Here is a 23,227-nt window from a genome sequence, read left to right as displayed (position 1 = left end):
TTACCTGCTTTAACTGCAGCTCTACTGCTGATGGAGTAGTTTTTGGCTGTTGGCTGCTGCAAGTACATATTGTAGATTGAGCTGGAGTTCATAGTGGCAGGACCCTTCCTTGGAGACTGGGGCCGGGACCCCCTGTCCGGAATAAAGGGACGTACTGCCACAGCAAGAGGAGGCTCTGTCCTTTCACCCTGATGGAATAGGGGTGACCCCGATTGAGGTGTAGGACTGGGAGGCACTGTTATCCGCTGCTGGATCTGCTGTGAAGAAGAACCAGAGGCAGGGGGTGCTCTCTGCCAGCCTAATGTGCCAGGAGCAGAGCGAGGCAAAGAGCTGGTGGCACAGACTGTGGAGTGATGGCCTGCACTGGGATAAGTTCCATAGATGGGTGGAGGCTGCTTAGACAGTGCTGTTACTGTCCCTAACAGCTTAGGGGCTTCCTGTAAAGAGACAAAACCACGTGTTAAGCATGAACAAGACTCAAAGATGTCTTTCACACGAACACTTGTGCTTAAGCTCTAAGGAGACTGTTTAATCTCACCTTGTCTGAGGTACCCATCTTGCTGGTATGAGCTTGACTTGTGTCCTTCCAGTCTGGAGGTTTTAGAGGAACCCTATTATTGCTGAACGAGGGCCAGACTGCATCATTAGCTGTAGGAAGTGCAGAGGTATGAGTTAGATGGACAGAGACAGAGACGTATATGCCCTTTCTCCTGTCAGCCTCATTATGGCACAGACTGACCTGCTCAATGGGTCATTAAAGCAGGAGATGAGTCTCAAATGGGACTACACTCACATCTCTGACCCCTATGACATCAGGACACTTCTAATCATGGGTATAGGTGGGGAATATTTTTGTCCTGTCCTCTGCCCAGATCCAGCTCTGTTTGGGTTAAATGGATTACTAAGCCTATGTGTTCAAGTCCACTGCTCTGCTTGTCAAAGCCATGGGCGATGACGCATGTTTATCCCATTCGTCTGACAGACACGCCATCAAACTCACTGGCAAGTCAACTGCCAAGTCCTACAAAGGAAAATGCAGTGAAGCAAAGGACTAAACTATATCAAATATAGGGTTTTTTTCTCTCTTCATGGGTCAAATTCTTCTAGTAATTAAATATGCTTAAGGATAAATACAGTCTTTTGTTTTGGATTCGTAAGGCCAGCCTTGTATCTCCAAGACTACTGACAAAAAAAAACGTTACATAATTGCTACTTCTTTTTTTTTTTTTTTTTTACACTATTTCAGTTCAGGGTTTTTGGAGTCCTGTGGATCTAACTTCAGTGACTACTAGGATATGGTAAGTGTACTGCTTTTTAAGATTAATAATGGGTGGTGCTTAAAATTCACATGTTATGCACTTGGTTTGTCAGTACCAATGAGGTAAGACATTATATGACTTACATCATCGGTACTAACAAACTAAGTGCAAGCTAGTGTAGATTGATTATCTCAGTGTTTGTGAATAATTTATGATCGAATCGATTCACAATGTCTTTATATATATTATTTAGCTACACTTTAAAATGAAGCATACCTTTTAAACTGTTTTCAAATGCCAAGCACAAGAAAATGTCTGTGTTTTAAATATAAGTCCAGCCCTGTTTTATATATTCTGATCAACAATTTCTTCTTGATATCATGCCCGAAAAACTCACTAGAAGTACAGTCGGAGTCTGTGGGGGCCTCTGGCCCCTCTCTAGGCCCTGAGGTCGGCACCAGAGGGTCCACTATGATGTCTAAGTCTGAGACCTTCCATGGGCCTGCAGGCATCCTCACCCTCTCTTCCTCTGTCCCGCCGCCCCCACATATGTGACAAACGAGCATGAGAAAAGAAAAGGAGGAGGAGTAGAAAAGGTGACAGACATGAGAAAATGGAAAAGCATGTTAGCAATAAAGGCTGGAAAAAACAAACAAAAAGATGTTTTAGTGTGACGTTAATGAGAGTATCTGAATAAAGATATGTTTTAAAAACTTGGGGTTTAGGAGCTGCCCCTTTTAGATGGAAATTGATACTGCATAATGTGGCAATAGGAAAATGAGAGAAGCATAGAAAGAAATTAGAACTGATCTGAACAAATGATTTTACAGCAGTGGTTTTCAGAGCTGGCTTTCTGCTGTTAAGTGATTGATACACACAGCCTTCAAGATGCAAACATATGATACGTCTTTCATCATTTATGTAGTAGCATCTTCCTGAATGGGGTCATGAACTTTGTAAACCCATTTGATGCTTGTCATTTTTACCACAGAGAGCTTTTGTATGAATGTTTTCTGTGTGAGAGCAACAAGAGTGTTCTCAACGATGCATTCTTGTGGACAGACCTCTATAATTTCTGTAGTATTTTTTTATCACAGTCCTGGAAAGCAACAAATGCAAAAGTAGAGGTTGAAGGACTGACCTGACTTGGAGCGAGCATGGTTGACTGTAGCAGAGGTGGAGAGAGACTGTGGCTTCAGGGGATCAGGCGGTAAACTGTAGCCTCCTTCCTTTCGCCCGGGCACCGGGACCTGGATGTAGGGACAGACTGCTGCCACTCGCCCGGAACTGCCTGGGGTGGGCTGAGGGGAGGGAGGACCACTCATTCGGCCAAGCTGTAGAGAAGAGGATTAGTTAATCAAACCCCATAGAGACAAGTTTGCAAGGCTAATCAACATGGTTCTAGTGTTTACACCTAAAAATATTCAGCATATATATCAACAAATATCACTGAATGCAATTTTGTATGCCTCTGGGGGTCAAACACTTTGCTTTGAAATTCTTTGTTCTTAAATCACAGGGTTTTACCAAATCTAGGGTATCTTTAAAAAAAACAAACAAAAAAAACAATGATTAACAATCCAGCTCATTGTAATAATACAGATCAAGTGCACAAACTGGACGTGGCAATTTAGCTGCAGGCTGTTTCACTTGCCTCTGCTTTTTTCTTGTGGAGACGCTCTCTGAGGTCCCCAATACGCTTGTCCATCATGGTCACCTCCATGTTGCGCTTGTTAAGCATATCCTTGTGTTGCTGTAGCTTGCTGTTCTGTTCCTGATTTAGCTTGTTCCGGATCTAAATGTTAATCCAAACATACACGCGTCATTTTGTTACTTGCATCTGAATATTTTTCCATCTCATCAAATGTCACATATGCAACTAATATCTTTGGAGTCTGAAAACACGCTTGATAATCTGAATATTTTATGCATTATCACTGTGGGGCTCAATGTACCACAAACAACTTCAGAGAGAATTGAGGAAAGAATAAACAAGTGTGGCAAAACAGGAAAGCCCATTCAAATCAAAGTCCTTCAAAAAAAATCACTGGGGAATTAAATAGTTTTTGATGATCAGACAGCGTTAACGGATTAAACGAAAGTTTATTGTTTATTATGTTTCTCATATATTTAAGATAAACTGAGTTGAATTTTTTTTTTCAGAAAAATTGTGGATATTTTTTGGTCATTAGATATCATGAGCTGACTGCAATTGAACAAAACGCATTACCACCAACAAATAATGTCAATCTCTCTTTGCAGAAAATCCCTACCTGCAGTTCCTGGTAGAGTTTGCGTAGTTCCAGGGCAGCATTACTGGTCACCGGTCCCCCCAGAGGCTGCAGTCCATTGAGACGTCCCCGTTGCAGATCGTCTAGCTGCTGTGTGAGATGGTCCACCTTAAGCATGGCTGACTGCAGCTCTGCCTGCTTTTCCTGGAACAGGCTGCTAACATGCTCAATTTCTGCAGCTGAAAGACACACATGAAGCATTCCGATTATAAAAATACTATCTTTGTGTGCAAATGGATGCACGATGGTTGATACACTTCATACATGTGTCTGGATTTTTCAAGTGGGTGTGTGTTCAAGCAAGTATGTAGGAGTGAGGTCCAGTGCAAACTGCTTCTTGGCCAGATGTCCACTCCCCATGTCCACATGTCATAAGACAAATTCCAAATAGAGAGGAATGGTATTGTGATCTTTGTTTTTATCTCATGAATGTCTTGAGGGGGGTGAAATCCACCCCAGGCTGTTCCACACCCCAACCAGAACTCCTCCTTTTAAAGTTGAGAGAAGTTCCTACCGACTGATGCACTGCCAGAAACACAGATGGAGTGGATAGCAAAAAGCAACTGGAGCAAGGGATGAAATTCCACTTGTGTTCTAACAATAGTAGAAACTGTTAGCTTAAGAACTAGCGGTTTGATTTCTTTAGAGTAACTTTCTTGTTTACAGTTGCCTTGGAATGGTGATATGAACCTATTAAAGGGACAATCCTCCTAACAAAATATTTCTTGCTGAAGGGCTTGTGACTTGATATATTTGTGGGTCTGAACTAGCAAGTATCCAACCCTGAAATTTAAAAGATTGCACGACCCAACGAACCAGAATCTGTGACCAATTTTGGCTCGTATATGCAAGTGAAATGGCTTCTTGGACAAGTAAAAAATGTAGGGTGGAGACTTGATTTTGTCCTTTGGGAACTGATAGGATCAGTATAATTTGCTAATTGCTGCGATCATCATGTAATTGACAGGTTGTTGAAGGGGAGAGGTTTAAACTTGTTTGGACATTAGATAAACTTTTGCCCAACCCTTGTGCCGATTTATATTTGTAATCAGAGAAGAGTAGTCAGTCACTGCGAGGAGAAAAGGATATTCAATTCTGATTTCATGTTGACTTGTGTTAACACAGTCCTTGGTTTAAGGACATATGTGACCCTGGACCACAAACCTAGTCTCAAAATTGATATACATCATCTTAAAGCTAAACAAATAACTATTCCATTGATGTATGGTTTGTTATAATAAGACAATATTTGGCCGGAATACAACTATTTGAAAATCTGGGATCAGAGGGTGCAAAAAAATCTTTACTTAATATTCTAATGATTTTTGGCATTCAAGAAAAATCTATAGTTTTGACCAATACAATGTATTTTTTGGCTATTGCTACAAATATACCCCAGCAACTTAAGACTGGTTTTGTTGTCCAGGGTCACATATATGATACTTAAGCGAAAAAACAGATATAGTTCTTGGTAGTGCAGTTGGTCATCCAAATACAAAACATCATATTCCATTTATACATCAAATACCAACATATAGTCAAATTCATTTATAAAGTGAGCAATTTCAAAAGCATTTTTGAAGTCTGGTAACATGTCTGTACATACACAGGTTGCCATTGATGAGTTTGCTGTAGTCCACTTGGCCCCTCATGGCACGGACCTTCTTGAGTTTGGCTTCTTGACTTTCCACTCTTTCCCTCAACCTCTGGAGCTTCTCACTCTCAGACACGGACTGGCCCTGACGGGGGTCCTGCTGCTTCAAATACCGCAATCGTTGCTCCTAAACACAGCAAGGAGAGGAAAAGGGAGGAAAGGACAGGAGAGGGTAACAGTCAATTTCAAAATGGGAGGGAACATGCTCCACAGATGATGAAAACAAACACGTCACCGATCAACAAAAGCCCTTTCACACACCTCACTACGCACAGTGGAGAGCTGCGAGAGAATGGGATGAAAACAATAAGGAAGGGCCAGGTAAGATGGTAAAATAGAGAGAGGAAAGACAGAGACAGGAAATAAAAGAACATCAACTTCATTTCAAAGCCGTTACAGAATATGAACACAAAAGATTTCGGTTAGCAGGGCAGGGAACAAATAAAAAGGAACACAAATAATACTGTAATTACTCCAACTGTGAATGTATGATGAATGAGACTAAAATAGAAAGTGGAGGGAAACACAGGCGTTCGTGCTGACTAGCACTTTCAGGTCTGCTTCAGAATGAGCGAAAGCAAAGCCAGGCCTAACAGTCCCAGAGTGTTGACTCGACACAATCCAGTGTTAAATGAACAGATGAACGAACAAAGCATGTTTTTAACTGCAGAGCTACGATGTTTACAGCTACGTAGAACAGGCATGCACTTTTTTCTTATTCCTTTATTCACTCTACAATCTATAGTCATCTATCCACAAAAAAAATCTGTATTAAAAATATAAAACCAAAATTAGCCTAATAAAATGTGAGACTGGACCACAAAACCAGTCTGGTATATTTGCAGCAATAGCCAAAAATACATTGTATGGGTTAAAATTATATATATATATAGGATATTAAGTAAAGATCATGTTCAATAGCATTTCATCAGCACCTTTACCTGAAAAGCTGTAAAAATACATGCATTTTTTACCTTACAACATTAGATGGGTTGATGACCTCTTGATACTCATTCATGGAATACACAGTCACATATACTTCAGAGATCATAGCTAGGCCTTGTAACGCTTGTCTGCAATTTCCAGAGCATTCTGATACTTTTTCCCGGGAACTGACTACACCTTCGTGAACACACATGAACACTGGAGTACAATCTCCATTGGACTTAACGTCCTCCCTCTTCCTGACAGCTGCAGTTCAATGCTGATCTCATTTCCTAAGTGAATGAAGTCTCTTTCCTGTTGTTGTTTAAGGAAAAGAACTTTGCGTCAAGGCAACACGCATTGCTCTCCACCACCACCTAAGTGTGATACTCAACCACTACACACTTACCTCAAGACAATATCTCAATCACAAAGACATGGTTCTCAAAACACAATATCGAAAGAGATAAATAACTGAATGACATCAGGCTTGAGTGCACTAGCTGCAAATTTAGAATGCAAATCATTTAAAGGTATTTAGAAAATTCCTGACATGGCCGTATGGAACCAGGCTAGTATTATTAATCAAACATGACAGTTCATGCACTCCATATGATATGACCATGTGTTCACATACAGTATGCCCCTTATGCATGTGTGTACACCTGTCTTAGTTTTAAAGTCAGCAGAGCAAAATTAACAGATCTGAAAATGAAAGATGCATATCCACAAATAAAAGTGGTATTTTGGAATTTGACAGTTTCTTCTCAACCGTACAGTTCAGACATAAGAAGAGGAAAAAGATCTGAAGACATATGAATAAATAAATAGATATGAGGATTCATATGGTGGCGCCTACCTTAGCTATCAGCATCTGCTGCTGAGTTTCGATCTGCTGCTGCTGTCGCATTGCCATCTCCTGCAGCTCTGACAGAGTTAGCTCCACACGCGGATTCCCCACCTACACACAAATACACACGCAAAGTATCACAGAATTAGCCTTGCACACAAACAAGCTGAACGTCACTTGTTCAAACAAATAAAGTGTGCAATTATTTAATGAAATATTTACAATAAAATAAAAATCTTTTGAATTAAATGGTGATGAAGGTAGTTTCAAACTAGTAGTCAACAGACATAGCCGATACCGACAATATGTGTAATGCAAATTAATGATGACAAATAGACAAACACAAAAATGGTAACACATAAAAAGGTAACATATTTACTCAAAAATATTAGAAAATGAAATAATTTCGAAATCGGAAAAATTTTGGCAACTCAATTGTTGTTACATTGGTGTATCACTGGATAATGTCAAATTCAACCTATTTTGTGTTCATTTTCAAACAAAACAGACCGTACTCAAAATATATCCAAAGTTAATTTCTTATTTTATTTTTAGACACATTTTATACTGCTGTAGTTATACTGGTACTGTATGTCTGGCTCTATCCTAGACAAGCTAAGCAGGTTCAGACAGCCTTCTTAAAAGATCATTATATGTTTTGTTTTGTGCATCTTCACACTAGTTTAAGCCACCAACAGATCACCATTGTCCATTTAAAACTAGCTAGAATTTAAGGTTAGAATATAATCTGGTCCAAGCTGTTGCTTCCAGTAGGGTGCTGGTTGAGGAGAGACCCTCCCCCCACATATAAATGCATCATTCTTTCATTCATTCATTCATTCATAGGGTGGACTGCTGTGTGGCATTGGGTACTAGAAATAACAATTCAACAAGTACAGACAAACAAAAAGACACATCTAGAAATCACCACTGGTTCACGAGGAAATGCCTAGAGAATGGGAACAGGATGTGTATACTTATGCAATGTCCTGCAGCTGTATGAACTCACCAACTATACATGCTCTTTAACATTCACTCTTTATTAACAATATAAGCACATCATGCATACATACTCAGAAATGCAAGTAACATGAGCCTATGTATCAGAATATTCCTGAATTTCATAAATCCGAGACTGTTTTTGTGTCTGACATGTCAGTATGGCACACATTCAAAATAACTGAATCATTGGCTTGTCTCAATTCCCATAACTGGCTCATTGTACACGTTATACTTATAATGACTAAAACACATCTGACAGGCCCTAGTGAGTCAGAGGACTGCAAAAACCTCATTTTCGTGTGGAGGGTACATTTATCTAGATGATCTCATTGAGGCATCACTGAGATTTTCTAAGAAAAGTCAATGTGGCAAGCCCATGTTAAAATTGGGGTTGGCCAGCTAAGAGGAAATCGTCACCAGATATCCTCTGAGAGGTCTCTGTTCTGTCAGATAAAGCAGAAATGCTCAGCTCTGAAAGAATTTTTCTAGTCAATATAACTGCAATGAGGTCTATAATAACTGGAAAAAGCTCTGCTAAAATGCTCATTTCATCCTAATAGCTGTTGACTGACTGACTAATGCAGGATCCCCTAGAAGTCAGTCATATGAAATCAGCCAGTTTTGCTCATGGGTGCTCAGTTCTGCTGGCAATTTATTTAATTAATCACTTGATTAATTGAATACTGGTGGATTCGTAAGTACAACGGCAGATGCATTCAAGCCATTTTTTTTTTTTTTATTAAAGGGTTAGTTCACCCAAAAATTTTAATTAGGAAGAAAAGTTGACTGCAATGATGGAGCTTGGAATAGCCAGTACAGTTTTTATTACAACTCCAACTGGATCGGTTTGAAAAAAGAAACAAGTCATATACACCTACAGTAGGATACAGAAGGAGTAAAACGGGGTCTCATTCCATTTTACTAATTTTCAATTTTGGGTGAACTAACCCTTTTTAATATTTTTCTTCAATTTATGTTTAAATTCTGTCATAATTGTTCCATTATATTGTATTTTGTGCGTGCAACTTAGGGGTTGTTTACACAAAAAAAATTTTAACTAAAAACTGAAAACTTTTTATGCGAAAGGTTTTAAAGTGCAAGCGCAAAGTGTTTCTTTGCAAAGTGGCATCTCCAACTACTGTACTGGCATGCATAATACAGTTCAGCATTTTTAGATTGGGCCAATCATTTACATAACAATAGCAAACTTGTGAAAAAAGGGTTTGAAAGTGCTAATTATAGGTATATGCACAAAGGTATAGTTTTTCCTAATAATGCGACATTGCTAACTACTGAACTTGCATGCGTAACAGCGTTTTCAGTAGTTTTCGTGGATCTTTGTGAACAGGAGCAATATCACGTAACCGTACACTTATTTTTATTGTAAACGTAAAAAATTATAATATCACTGATTTCAACAAATTTACTGTCAATACAGATGCTGCATCTAAAGTGCTCTCTCACCAACAGGTACCCAACTCTGGGCTTAGAGAAAGCTTAGGGTTTCCTGCTCAAAATAATTTCTTGCGTTGGCGTGCGTCATAAATTTCAATCTTTCTGACGTGACATGAACACACCATGAGGAAATCCTGGGAAAGCACTACAGGGAAGGAAACACTTAGAAAAGCATCAGACAACACGTGTCAGCCAACAATGTGTCATAGATTATTAGTTTCCATTCTGTTTACATTGCGGATAATTTACCACCAAAATACAAAGGCCTGGGCTGACATATAAACACACATTCTTTCAAGGTAGTATCTCAATTCTTTCAGGGAGTGCCGTCCTTAGAAACCTTGGATGTTCACTCTGTGGAAGGATTCGCCTGAAATGTGGCTCTAGCCACAGAAAATGAGGTCATCCCTGGGGCCGTTGAGGTGTTGGTGAGCACCTGGTGGCTCTGAGGGAACAGGCCCTTTTCAGAATGAGATCATACACAAAGTATTAAACACGCTCACCCATTACATATGAACCCATGGCATTAACTGAAGCTTGTGAGAAATGTTTTGAAATATCTCACAGCAGAATGAGTGAATCTATGACTAAAGCATATGTATAAGTGTTTACATTATAGCTAATAGTGCCTACTGTATTATCTACAGGAGACATAATTCTCTCTTTTCCTCCCTCCTTTTCACCCTTTTTCACATATGACAAAGTCCATTAGGTCATCGCTTGCCCGCAGCCACTGCTATTCATATCTTGTCTGACAAATGAGCCGTAGTTAGAGTACTTTTAGTTCCCCCGTCAAAAGAACAATTCTCACAAATGCACTATTTGAAGTCTGACATGACAGCTACTTAAAAAAAAATTCAGTTTACACAGAGATTCAATTAATCACGCACAAATATTAATGGCACATTTGTAAACGGGTAGCTGAAAATAATATAGAGAAGAGAGAAGTTTAAGTTTTAGATTGTGAACTCTATCACATAACCATATAAGCCCATTCTCTGTGATTGAGAGATTCAGAAGTGATATAGATTTTATTAAACAAACTTATTTAGGAATCCCAAAGTAAATTTTAGATGTGGCAAGTTAACATGATTTAACGTCAAAGCAAATTGATTATTTTTTATCCAAATATATCAAGCATATATTTTTTTTTTATAAAAAACAATATGTAATCTATAGCCCATGAATTATTAAATAAAAGCATTTTCCTCGGAATGTAACCTTTAAGGTAACCATTAGTCAACTAATAGTAATAATGCGCTCTGATATTATACATTAGCTACAATTGCAAAATAAAGACAGTTGAGTCATCGCAGATATTTAAATAATTTTAAGTGTAATAATACAGAAAGTGTTAAAAGGAGCTCTCATATACAGTTAGAAGCACAATATCCACTGCGGACTCTCCACTGAGATCTGCATGTATAATGATTATACATATAAAAATGTAGTTTAAAGTAATTTCAGATGAACTACAGCAATAGACACACTCTATGAAATGAAATCTCTATGATTTGAAATGTCAAGTCAGCTACCCAGATATTACATGTCAACTGACAGTACGCCTTACCAGTACAGTACATACAGCTGTGATCTATCAGCTCATGTAACTAGACAACAAAGTAACCTGATCTAACACTTTGACACATAACAACTGGTCAGTCCTTCTTCCTATTGATCAGCAAACAGGCTGAAAATCTGAGTAAACCGGTTCTGTGCTTCACAAATCAATGCTACACAGAGCAACGCATAAGGGTGCACTTAAAAGATGAGCGCTGAAATTACCTGGTTAGAGTCCCAGGTTATTCTGCATGATCGGACCTTAATTTTGCTGCATTGTCCTTCAGCTGTGAATTCCTGCACAGTCTCGACATGGTTCCACTCCATTTCTAACAGTGTTTCCGAGTCTGTTATGTGAAAAGCATCGGCGCTGTGTGGACGGATGCAGTGCAGCTGTAGGATCTGCGGTGTTGTGTTTGTTATGAGACCCCAGAGTCACACTCACAGCCGCAATCCCCTCTCCAAAAAGCAGGAGTGAAGTCATCCAGCACATTAGCGATGAGTCAGGCTGTCATCCCCACTCTGCGCGACTCACTTTGCGTGTTTTTGTTTACTATAGTTATCTACAGTTTCGTGATTCTGATGAGCAATTACAGTACATTAAACAAATGTTGGACACGTGACCTTTGTAAAATGTTAACGTGAATGCGTGATGATGGAGACTGCGTAAGTTTTTCCCCCCTCAGGCTCAATTTTGACGTGCAAGCACTTCTCTCGCTCTTAATGTGTGTGCGCGCTTCTCCTGCCCAGAGAGTAGACTGCAGTAGTGATGTCCGAATCATCAACGAATCATTCGTTGGAGTCGGATCATTTCAAAGAATTGGTTGAACAAGTTCTAAAAAGCCAGGCTTATTAGAAGCCAGGCTTTTTAGAACTTATTCAACCAATTCTTTGAAATGAGTTCCCAGATCGGAATCGTTAACGATTCAAAAAGTTAAAAAAAAAAAATCTGGATAATTACACTGAAAATTCACTTGTTCAGTGCCCTAAACAAAAATCACTGATAAATCCTTATTTGTCGATAAGATTGACTTAAAACGACCTGAGAATAACTTTCTCTGATAATATTTTAAGCAAACAAGTCTTGTCAGCTGTTCAGAATCAGAACTAGCGATGCCAGATTCACCGAATGAATCTTTTTTATGCAAACGGTCAAACGAGTTTGATTCATTTGGGCAGTTCACTCACACACTGAATCATTTACAGCGGTGTCTCACACCGAAACTGTAACGGGATGTTTTATAAAAACTGAAAGTAAAAAAGAGGAGTGAGGATGGATAATTGTAGAAAAGCTTCCATTGTAGAAAACAAAGCTGAGAAATGTCTTCTATCGTTTGTCAACGACGAGAATCTTGCGCATGCATCTTGTGGATGATTCTGTGACGCAGCCGGTCAGTATCACAAAACTCTTATTTTAAAAACAGTATTAAACTATGGCAAAACACCCCTGGTGTGCACCCCTGGAACGATGTAACAATTCACTGACTTGGCATCGTACAATCTTGAATTTACAGAGAGAAGGCATTTCCGATTAATTTCAGCGAATCGCTTTGCATAGCTAATGGTTCTATTAATTTCTGTAATCGCTACAACAGGGGAAAAAACTATAGCCTAATCAAGTTTAGGATTTCATCGTGACATATGCTTCTATGCATTTACAACAACAAAGCAAATCGGTTCAAATGGTCCGAGTCAATCGGTTCAAAGAAATGATTCATTCGCGAATCGGACATCACTAGAGCACGCACACACAGACCCCTCCTCTCCCGGGAGCTCCGCTGTCAGACTGCCCGTGCTGCGCCACAGCTGCCCCGCACTCACTCACTCCCACATGCGTGACGCTCTCCAGAGAATCTACCATTAATGTTTGCAGCTCTGCGACACAACTTTTACAGCATGCGCGTGCTTTCAAATGCACCATGCATTACAGTACACAAGAGGAGGCTGATGAAATTGATATTTAACAAGGAAACACGTCCATTCCATTAACAAAAAGTACCACCGTACATTGATTATTTTATGACACCATGTTACATCTTACTCCCCTAAAGAGGTTTACTATTCTTTATCTCGAATAATACCATAAATGTCCAAAAAACGTAAATGGCTAATATAATAATATAAACGCAAAAGGTGCGTTTTTAATATAGCTAAAGTTTTTGCCATTATAAAATAAAATTCAGTCAGATTTCAATAAGTAGCTAAGTTACAAGAAGGAGTAAAAATGCACACATTTGAAATGCATGTCTCTCGGCAAGTTGTGATGCTCATGTGGGCTAATCCATTATATTAGTATTCCAACAGCGATGAGCAATTGAAGACCGTTTTTGTTCCAGTTGGCTTAGGTATCTTGGACAGAAATGGGCACAGTCAATAAGTGCTATTATAATGCTGAGCCAGCCATTTAGCTCCATCCGCATTTTAATAGCTCCTGACCATGGTCACTCATGACTGACCTTCATATGTCCATATGCTGAAAAGTACAGCCAGTGCCACAGGGCAAAATCTGTGCTCTCAAATTCAGCATACACACTGAACAATATGCATCAGACTGGCATGTACTTCAGAGTAATGATTTGGTTTGGTGAAAAAAAAAGACACTTTTTAGTATCCACTAAAATTAGTGGTTTTCAAGGTTCATGACAAAAAACGTCAAGGTCTGTTCTGGTATAATATAGGGGTTTTAATGATATTGAAATAATAAATAAATAAATAAATGAAATAAACATTAACTGAAATTTTATTTTATTTTAATTATTTAAATTAAATTATTTAAATTATAAAATTTTTCTAATTGCCAAGGCATAATTTCTCATTTAGTGTAACTTATAGCACTAAATTAACTAAAATAACTATTTATAAATAACTGAAATGTAACGAATATGATCTATATATAGACATTTTTTAAAAAACTCATACAAATGACAAAAACCATATAAAATCACTAAAACTTTAAAAAGGAAAACAGAAAATATAAAAATAAAAACTAATTCAAAATATTAATAATACAAATTATAACAGTATATAAATGCTAAAATAACACTGACATGGTATTGAAAAGCATTACATTTTAATGCAACGTATAAAATGCAACAAAGCATATAATTGTGCATTAAGGCATATAAAACAATTCAAAATTTTGATTTTAATGATGTTTTTGGTTTAAAAGGACGATTTCAGTTGTGATTTTGTCCTAAAGGAAAACCAATTGAGAATCACCAAATTTCAGGACAAGTGCTAGATGTTAATTAGAAGAATCCCCAGTGCTGTCTTCAAATGCAATGGCACTTTAATTGACAGTATTTGTTTTCTTTTCCTGCTGCATTTAGGCAGAAACACATTGCTCTTTCATGACTATGCAAAGAACCCTTAGGGACAACATGCCCAGATCTTTGGGAACTTTCAAGGGCTAAGCATTCATCTCCACAGATGAAGCATTTGCATTCTCACAGAACTTCTAATCGCGTTTTACGGTGAATTTTGATTATCTAACAAAGTTTTATCTGCAGGGTGCAGGAGGTGCAGTGCTAAATGGTTACTCTGAGCGTCATCACAGGGAATGTTACAGGAGCACAGAGGAAGAAAAGAGAGAGTGAAGGTCAATGATAGTGATATCAGAGTGGGACAAGGTCATTGAGCTCTGAGACAAAGCTTCCAGATGGACCAGGCTTGAAAACCAACAATGTGCCTGATGAAAGATCTCTTTATAATATTGCATAGCCACACTTTTAACTAACAGCATAAAAGTCTTGTCCAGATTGCAGCTCATTCTGGCCAAGATTCGCCCACTTAGTCTGACTTACAGTAAAGACACCAACCACAGTTTGTTTTGCTTTCACATGCCACATAAGAATGGATTCATCTAAAACTAAATAGCATTTAAAAAATATATATATATTTATAGTGATGTTGTAAAAAAAATGGTCTGAAAAATTGACAAAATGTGTATATCTGACCAAAAATAATATAAAATTTTCTGCCTCAAAACAAAACTCTGATTTTGAATTTGTATGATGCAAATTAGCATAAAGCAAGCACTTGCTGTATTTTTATTGCTGTATCAAACATATATATATATATATATATATATATATATATATATATATATATATATATATATATATATATATATATATATATATATATACTTTTTTTTTCCGTGTAATAATATTTTTACGTTTGGTCAAATAAATGCAGCCTTTGGAATGGTCCATCCATCTATAAAAATACACACAGATGGGCAAACAACACATGCTGACATGTGCATAATGACTTGAAGCATCCTGAATAAAGTCTGATGCATTCTGACCCTGAGAGAAATACTATATAAAGATACATGACTGTCAAATGCACAGTGTACACAGTCATTGTCAGCTGCTCGGCTGTATTATCAGGGGCAGGAAGAGACTTTTGGTGTGCTGAACATGTAGCTAATATTTTGCCTTCTGGCCCTTTGACCTGGTTTAAAGTAGAGCACACTTGCAGACTTGCGTATTACATTGGCAGTTTTAGAATAAGAATATACAATCAGGCCAGCGCAGAAGTCCAGAAGTACTAGAGTTTATTGGCCAGATGTAATTAATATATCATCACATGATACGGCCTGAAAGAGAAGCCCCCGCTGCCTGGATTATCTAATAACAGCTGCATAATGGGACGTGGGGAGGGCCGCATATCGGGATGTTGCAGTGAGCGTGTCACTCATTTATAATATAACTGATGACGCTGGGAAGGTCCCAGTGACCACCTGTTCAATAGCTCTGCAGCTTTATGGGTATTATGATTACAGTCTTGTGGAATGTTAATCAGTCTGGAGATCTGGAATATATACCTACAGACATCAATTTCCTTTTTCTTAAAATACAGACTTGGATACTGGCAGAGGAATGTAGATGTGCGTTTCTGAGCTCGGAAAAAGAGAACAATACCTCCTTTTTTCTGCATGATCTGTATCAAAGACAGACATATGGAGTGGAATAGGAAGCGCATGGAAACTAGGCAGCGTTATGTAGTCGAGTGATCTTTTGGGAAACAGGGAACCCTGTGTACTCTGTTTCTCTAAAACTTCCTGTGTCCGCCATATGAACCAATCCGCTGCATATGACTTTGGTGGGGGACTGGAGCTTATCAGCACATTGCACACAAACTCCCCGCTGCGAAGCTTCCGACTTCTAACTTCCAACTGGAGCATAATTATATGACAAATACAGTCAGAACTGATTCTTAAAAGGAACAGTTCACCCAAAAATGTCAATTCTGTCATCATTTACTCAACGGTTTCAAACTTGTGAAACTTTCTTTTGTGGAACAGAAGTCGTTTTCTTACAGTAAGAGTGTAGAGTCATGATGGCCTGTATATCTCCAAAGAAAAAAGAAAAAAAAAGACTTTTATACACTATATTCCATGCCTTCTGAAGCATTGTTGATCATGTTAACTAGAACTATGTAAATTATACTTATTAGAAAAAAAAAGAGGGGAAATGTTGCCCTGGAAACGAACTGAATTTAAATGTAATTTGAAGTACTTAAATTTCTAGAAAAAATAAAAATAAAATTCTATTAAAATAATTATAAAAAATATAAAAATAAAACATCAAAATTAATAAAATGAATTTAACAAAGAAAGAAAACTATTTTAAAAACATAACAAAAATTAGAAGCAAATTTAAAATAATTTAAATGACAATGAAAATGAAAATATAAAAAGATTTATTCTTAATATTACTACAAATTAAAGTAGTGCATATAATAATAAAATATGAAATACATAAAATAATAAAATATGAAATAATATATAAACTATATATAAAAAATCTCATAGCTGACTCAAGAATTATGAAAGATTTCTTTTAACAAACCAGCAGACAAGTATTGCATACTACTTTAAATTAAAATGAAAATATGAAAAGTTAATTTAAAATATTAATACTAATTATAGTAGTACATAAAAAAATAATAAATATATATAAAATAATAAAATATGAAACAGTAAGATAAAATATATAATTGTATAAAGTCATTTTAAAATTCTTAATTTTCTCATAGATGACTCAAGAATAATGAAAGCTTTCTTTTAGCAAACCAGCAGACAATATTGCATACTAATTTTGTAATGAGCACAAGTTGTGGGTAAGAGTCTATCACAGTATATACAGAAATACTTAAACCTGTTAACTGTCTCTCATGTTTTTGAAGATAGACTTGAATGTGCATGATACAAACCTAAATTTTTATAATTCATGACTGAAAACATTTTGTAACATGATTTTGATGAGCCATTTACATGATAATGCAATGTCTGATTTTAAAATGGGTTTTAAAGGATGAATTTAGCGATTTTAAGTTTTCAGTCGATATATAATCTCTGATGATTTCTAAAATGTGATAGAGAAAAAGGCGACAAAAAAATCTTTTTTTTTAAACAAAGGTCAAAACTCCTTTTGTAATGTAGATTTTTGAGGGTGCACTCTTGTCATAAATTAATCTATTACTTTTCCTACATAATTTTTAACAAAAAGCATTGGTAAAATATATATTTGGGAGTCTTAGACCTTTCCAACGATATATAGTTTGTAAAGATTACATTAGATTTAATTGTAATATAGTAAAGTAAATGTAGGCGTCCCACAGAGGGGACGGGTGACAGTTAACAGGTTTTAATATTCCCTTTCAATATCAAAGACAATATGAAAATAGATGATACATCCAAATTTCCTCATGTTGACGAGTGTCCATAGATAATTTAATAAAAACTCAGATTAAGGAAGAGTGGGCCAAAGAAGCCAATGAAAACACAAAAAAGTGCTTTTAAAGCTTTTTTAGTCATTTTCACAGCAGTAAAAGCAAAAACACACCCAGATTTATATCAAGAGGGCTTTACAGCTTGAAACATTTACACCATATAGAAAATACACACATTTATTCCACAAAAAGAAGTGCTGAACTTGTGTTTTGTCTATGCAATTCCATCACAATTTAACGTGGAGCCTCGGCGAGCAGCCCTCATTACGGGTCTAAAACAGTCCAGAAGGAAAGTGTGACAGAACAGCGTGAATGTGAACGTACCCCATTCTCGCAAGGCTTGTCCGAGTTTCCCTTGCTCTTCCTGTCTTCCTGCTCTGAAGTTTGACTTCCTGCTGGAAATAAAACAAGATTACATCATCACCCCTGTACTCTAACAATGTCCAAACTGTTGCATAGCTTAAAAACAAACATAGTCAGTGCTACTGGACAGAGGGGCATTTTTGTATTGATAAAACATAAAATAATAAAACACCAGTCGCACGTATGACTGAAAAAAGAAAGAACAAGGGTACCTTTGAATCTAATGAGCATATGATCCAGCAGTGGGATTTTGGCTGGCATATTTACCCTGATTACTCTGTGCCGAGATAGTGGGTTGTTTAAACGTTTCCCAACCTCTGGTCATTTCTCTTTTGTGAGCCTTTGTTTCACCAGCACTCTCAACTGTGCCATCTATAAATAAGCAAGAGCTTAATTCTCTAAATCCAGAGCTGTGTTATTATGTGTAATCCTGTCAGAGGCTCTGGAAATACCAAGACCTTCATGGACCGCGCCGCCTCTGATAGGCTTGTACACAATCCCACTGACCGCCCTCTGCCCTCACAGACTAATTTAGAACGTAGTGATACGATGAACTAGAAATGTACATTTTAGTGTCGCTTTCTGTGCAAAAACTTACTGCAGCAATGTTGCCATAGTGTTACTATGAGGCTGCTACGGTGTTATGAGTGGCTTTAATGCATAGTAATGCAGTTGCTAAAAATCAAAATAAAATAAAATCAAATCTTGATAGTTGAAGAATTAAGAAATTAGAAAATAAATATTATTATTATTATTATTTTCAGTGTTAATACAATTAATTCAAACTAAAACAGAAACCATATATATATTATATATATATATGTATATAATTTTAATATCATATTTTAATTTAGTTTAACTTGATTTACTAAAAGTGTAAACTATATGCACATATATTCAAATAAAAAAAATTACATTACTAAAACTTTAACTACAAGTGAAATTAAAACATAAGATATAAAATAAAACCTGATTCAAAATATTTGAATAAGTACCTCAATGATAGTAACATTTTACAGATTTAGAAAACAAAAATTTTGAAAAATAATTTTATTAACTATATTATTATAATATACTATATACTAATAGTACAAACAATAGTACACTAGTACAAAATATATATTTTGTTAAATATTTTTATTTGATAACAATAAATCCATAATTATCATTTTAAAGCCATATTGAATGGGTTAAAAATAGTGGGAATGTAGACTATAAAACCTACCTACGTTTGAAGAAAAAAACAAAAACCTTCACTCCAGCTCTAAAAGCATGGTTTGCACAGTAAGAATAAATTTTTCAATATTTTAATAAAATTATTTAGATTTTCTTTGCAGATGCTCTCCCCTAAAAAATCACCCAAATCATTCTGTTTTCATATCACAATATATTTGACAGAAAAGCTTATTTTTGTTATTTAATTTTTTGTATTATACAGCCCTAGTTCAAATCACTTATCCTATTTATGAGCAATATTAATAGTGATGCATTCTCTCATTTTAAAACTCAGAGTCTGTATTTCTCTGTGGAGGTAAGACAAGCATCGGTGCTCCTCGTCTCCTCTAGTCTGATGGTCTGTCTCAGGTGCAGATACGAGCGCAAGAAGGCGGGAGACCAATTACACACAAAGAGGATTAGTTACGTAACTGCAGATGACTGCAGAGAAAAACTCTGCAAAGCCCAACGCTCAAGGGACTCTCACTTAAAAGAACTGAAAGATTTAATAGAAAGTTACTTATCACAAACCTCAACTACAGATTAGCAAGAGTTAACAAGTTTTTTGAAAGTTCTGAATATCTTACGCTATTTCCAGCCAGTACTTTCATTCAACAAAGATGCATTAAATTAATCAAAAGTGACAGTAAGTACATATATAATGTTACAAAAGATATTTATTACTGTTTTCAACATTGAATGATTTCTAAAGGATCATGTGACTCTGAAGACTGGAGCAATAGTGGTTGAAAGCCAGTTTCAGCTCTTCTGTCACAGAAATAAATTACATTTTAAAATATGTTTAAATAGAAAACATTTATTTTGAATTGTAATAGTATCTCACGATATTACTGTATTTTTGATCATTTAAATGCAGACTTGGTGAGTATTCAAAAACATAAAAAAATCTTACTACAACATTTTGAATGGCGGTTAAACAAAACAGGACAAAAAAAAAAAAAAAAGGAACCAAGCAACTGACAAAATGCCCTGTTGTGGTCATGGCCAAACTTTCATCACTTTTGCCAACCTTGAGAAGCGTTTGCGATGGGAGACTCCTCGTGCCGCAAGTAGAACTTCACTTCCTGTCTCCTCGGACCCCATTTCTGTAGGTGCTCCAACATCAGCTGATCAAAAGGGATCGCTCTCTCTGTGAATAAGAACACAGACACTCTTTGTTACAGTCAGGCTATAAAACCCTGCACTCTATCCTTAGCACAGAGAATGTGAATGTCAAAACTATTACAATACTTCTCTATTTTAAACAAATCCACATGACATGAAAACTTCAATAGGAAAATGTCCTTTCTATTACACAATAGTCCCGTAGCAAAAACAGTGGCATGTCCAGATGAAAAAGGTCTGGCTATCCTTGCTAAAGGCTATCTTTACTGTCTTTGACAGAGCGGGCTGCGTGCCATGTGTGGGACACTAGAATAACAGGCCCGCAGGAGCCATGTAAACAAACCTAGAGGCTGCGGCCCAGGCCCTGAGACGTTCTGACCCACATACTACCACCCACTGTCTAGGACAGACTTTGACAAGGACGTCATTGTTATGTGATGATGGACAGGGTTGCTTTCTCTGTGGGATCTGGTCCATGAACGTTTCCATTCAATGCTGTTTAGTGATGGAACAGAACAATCTGTCAGTCATACTGAGCAGAGCATGAAGAAATCTGACTGAACTGTACATATAGCATGTGTCTATATTAACTGACTAAAGAACAGTTGACTCAAGAGAGTAGACTAGAAAGTTCTGTGTAATATGTGGAATCCACATTAGTCTCAGACTCAGATGGTTCAACTACAGGCCAGGGATGAATTTAGAAGCCACCAAACACTTGCATGTTTTCCCTATTTAAAGACCATTACATGAATAGTTACACGAGTAAGTATGGTGACAAAAAATAAAACGTGGCGATGAAATTACTGTGCCGAGGTCGAAAGCGCTGCAAAGTGCTCTTCCACCATACATTATAGTCACATTTTTTTATTGTTTTATGTTTTATTTTGTGTCTCCATACTTACTCATGTAACTACTCGTGTAACCGTCTTTAAATAGGGAAAACATGGAAGTGTTCGTTAGCTTCAAAATCCATCCCTGTTTGGATCCTAAGGAATGAATTGTGTTAAGCTAAATGCTAGCGTAGTGGCGCCGCGCTTTACAGCGACTGAGTGCACACACTGAGACGGGACAGAAAAGTTGAGAAAAGAACATAGTGGAATATGGAAAAATGGTGGCGTTTTCCTTTAATATACAGAACTAGCCACTCGATAGTTAATATACTGTAGCACCACATTGCTGAAAAATGTTCAGACTCTACATCGAAATTTGCATACTATCCATTCTAAACTTAGAAGATTAAATAAAGTTAAGACAGATGGAGCCCAGATGGTATACTAATTTCTGCATATTCATGCATACACTTTTAGCTAACATGGTACATGGTAAATTAATAAATGCACATTAATGTACTTAATTTAGCCAGATGCTAACACTTACAAAATAACACAAATAGTAAATGACAAGAGACTTGTTTAGATTACACTTTTCCACATTAGTAAAGTGTTTCTTGGAGAGCGGACCAGACTTTATGCTAATTATCAAAATTCTGGCTTTGCAAGAATAAGTCAATCATACTAGCTAAAACTGTTTATATTCTGTTTATATATGACCAGGAAGTTTATATTGTATAAATTCAACCAAAGCCACATAGAATATTTATATTTAAACTACCATTTATACGCTTGGGGTTGGTAATATTTTTTTTTATGTTTTTAAAGACGTCTCTCATGCTCCCCAATCTGCATTTATTTGATCAAAAATACAATAAAACAATAATATTTTGTAAAATATTATAACATTTTTACATAACATTTTATATTTGAATACATTTTTAAATATAATTTATTCCTGTGAATTTTCAGCATCATTACTTCAGTCTTCAGTGTCACATGATCCTTCAGAAATCATCATTCTAATATGCTGCCCAAGAAACATTTATTATCAGTATCAATGCTTAATATTTTTGTGGAAACTATAATAACATTTTTATTTCAATATTTAATAGGTTCAAAAGAAATGATTTTTTTTTAAAAATAGAAATCTTTTGTAATATTATGAATGACTTAATGGTAATTTTTGATCAATGTAGTGCAACCTTAAAAAACATCATAATGGCCCCAAACTTTTTTACGTTATTGTACTATACAGTATGTGCCAACAGACTCATACCTTTTCCTCTCCAGACCTCAGCGAGGTGGCAGCCGCTCTCCCCAGCCTCTTTGCAGAACTCCACCACATCCTTACAGAGAGTCTCTGGGGTAATGGGCACCTCCGTCAGCAACTGTTGATTATCACTCAGGAATACAGTCAGAATCATCTGTAAAGAGGAAAGAATAACATCTTTCTTTGAGTGAACTTCCAGCCTCTCATTTTGACTGTGTGGGCTTCTCCTTAATCTCTCTTGCCTTGTCATAATTCTCGAACTGTTTACGTTCTTTTTCGCAGTGGTCTGCACCACAGCCGTCTCATCAAATGAGTGCCAATTGCAAAGACAGATGAGAGCTAAAGAAAATAAATTCAAAAGTTAAGCTGAAATCAAGGGAATTGCATGTTTATTCTACACACTGCCAAGAAAAAGTAATCATTATGCCTGATCTATTATCTCCCACGTACCAAAACATGTTGGCAAGAATTTTAACCAAACACAAAATGGAAAATATCTAAGGTTTCTAGGAGATTTACGAAAGAAACCTTCCAAAAGGACAGCAAAGTCTGCCTCATTCACAGACGTCAATCTACAAGTTATTTTATCTAGTTATTAGATGATACTCCATCATTCAGTGGGGTTTCTATCAAAGAGGATTTAACTAATGGTCAGGAAATCTGGATTAAGAATAGCCCAAAA

General features: G+C 36.7%; 1 protein-coding gene across 7 annotated transcripts in view; it reads right to left on the bottom strand.

Annotated features, from left to right (window-relative positions):
- The window catches only part of ppp1r13ba (protein phosphatase 1, regulatory subunit 13Ba), a 36,268-nt gene that overhangs the window by 3,150 nt on the left and 9,891 nt on the right, over positions 1 to 23,227 (bottom strand). For 2 of the 7 annotated variants that reach the window (XM_052580839.1, XM_052580837.1), the window contains exons 2-12: positions 22,552 to 22,699; positions 20,345 to 20,464; positions 18,061 to 18,131; positions 6,988 to 7,089; positions 5,157 to 5,331; positions 3,533 to 3,729; positions 2,914 to 3,054; positions 2,401 to 2,593; positions 1,657 to 1,788; positions 539 to 648; positions 5 to 437 (exon numbers count right to left, since the gene is read on the bottom strand). In XM_052580839.1, coding sequence (XP_052436799.1) covers positions 5 to 437; positions 539 to 648; positions 1,657 to 1,788; positions 2,401 to 2,593; positions 2,914 to 3,054; positions 3,533 to 3,729; positions 5,157 to 5,331; positions 6,988 to 7,089; positions 18,061 to 18,131; positions 20,345 to 20,464; positions 22,552 to 22,699 — 1,822 coding nt within the window. Of the gene's footprint in view, positions 1 to 4; positions 438 to 538; positions 649 to 1,656; positions 1,789 to 2,400; positions 2,594 to 2,913; positions 3,055 to 3,532; positions 3,730 to 5,156; positions 5,332 to 6,987; positions 7,090 to 11,220; positions 11,690 to 18,060; positions 18,132 to 18,311; positions 18,444 to 20,344; positions 20,465 to 22,551; positions 22,700 to 23,227 lie in introns of those variants that run through there. The other 5 variants (XM_052580838.1, XM_052580840.1, XM_052580841.1 and 2 more) reach the window with 5 other exon arrangements.

The sequence above is a fragment of the Carassius gibelio genome, chromosome B17 (assembly GCF_023724105.1).
Source record: "Carassius gibelio isolate Cgi1373 ecotype wild population from Czech Republic chromosome B17, carGib1.2-hapl.c, whole genome shotgun sequence".
In the NCBI taxonomy this organism is placed as follows: domain Eukaryota; kingdom Metazoa; phylum Chordata; class Actinopteri; order Cypriniformes; family Cyprinidae; genus Carassius; species Carassius gibelio.
The sequence above is the reverse complement of the archived record's forward strand: the minus strand, read 5'-3'. Positions and strand labels throughout refer to the sequence as shown.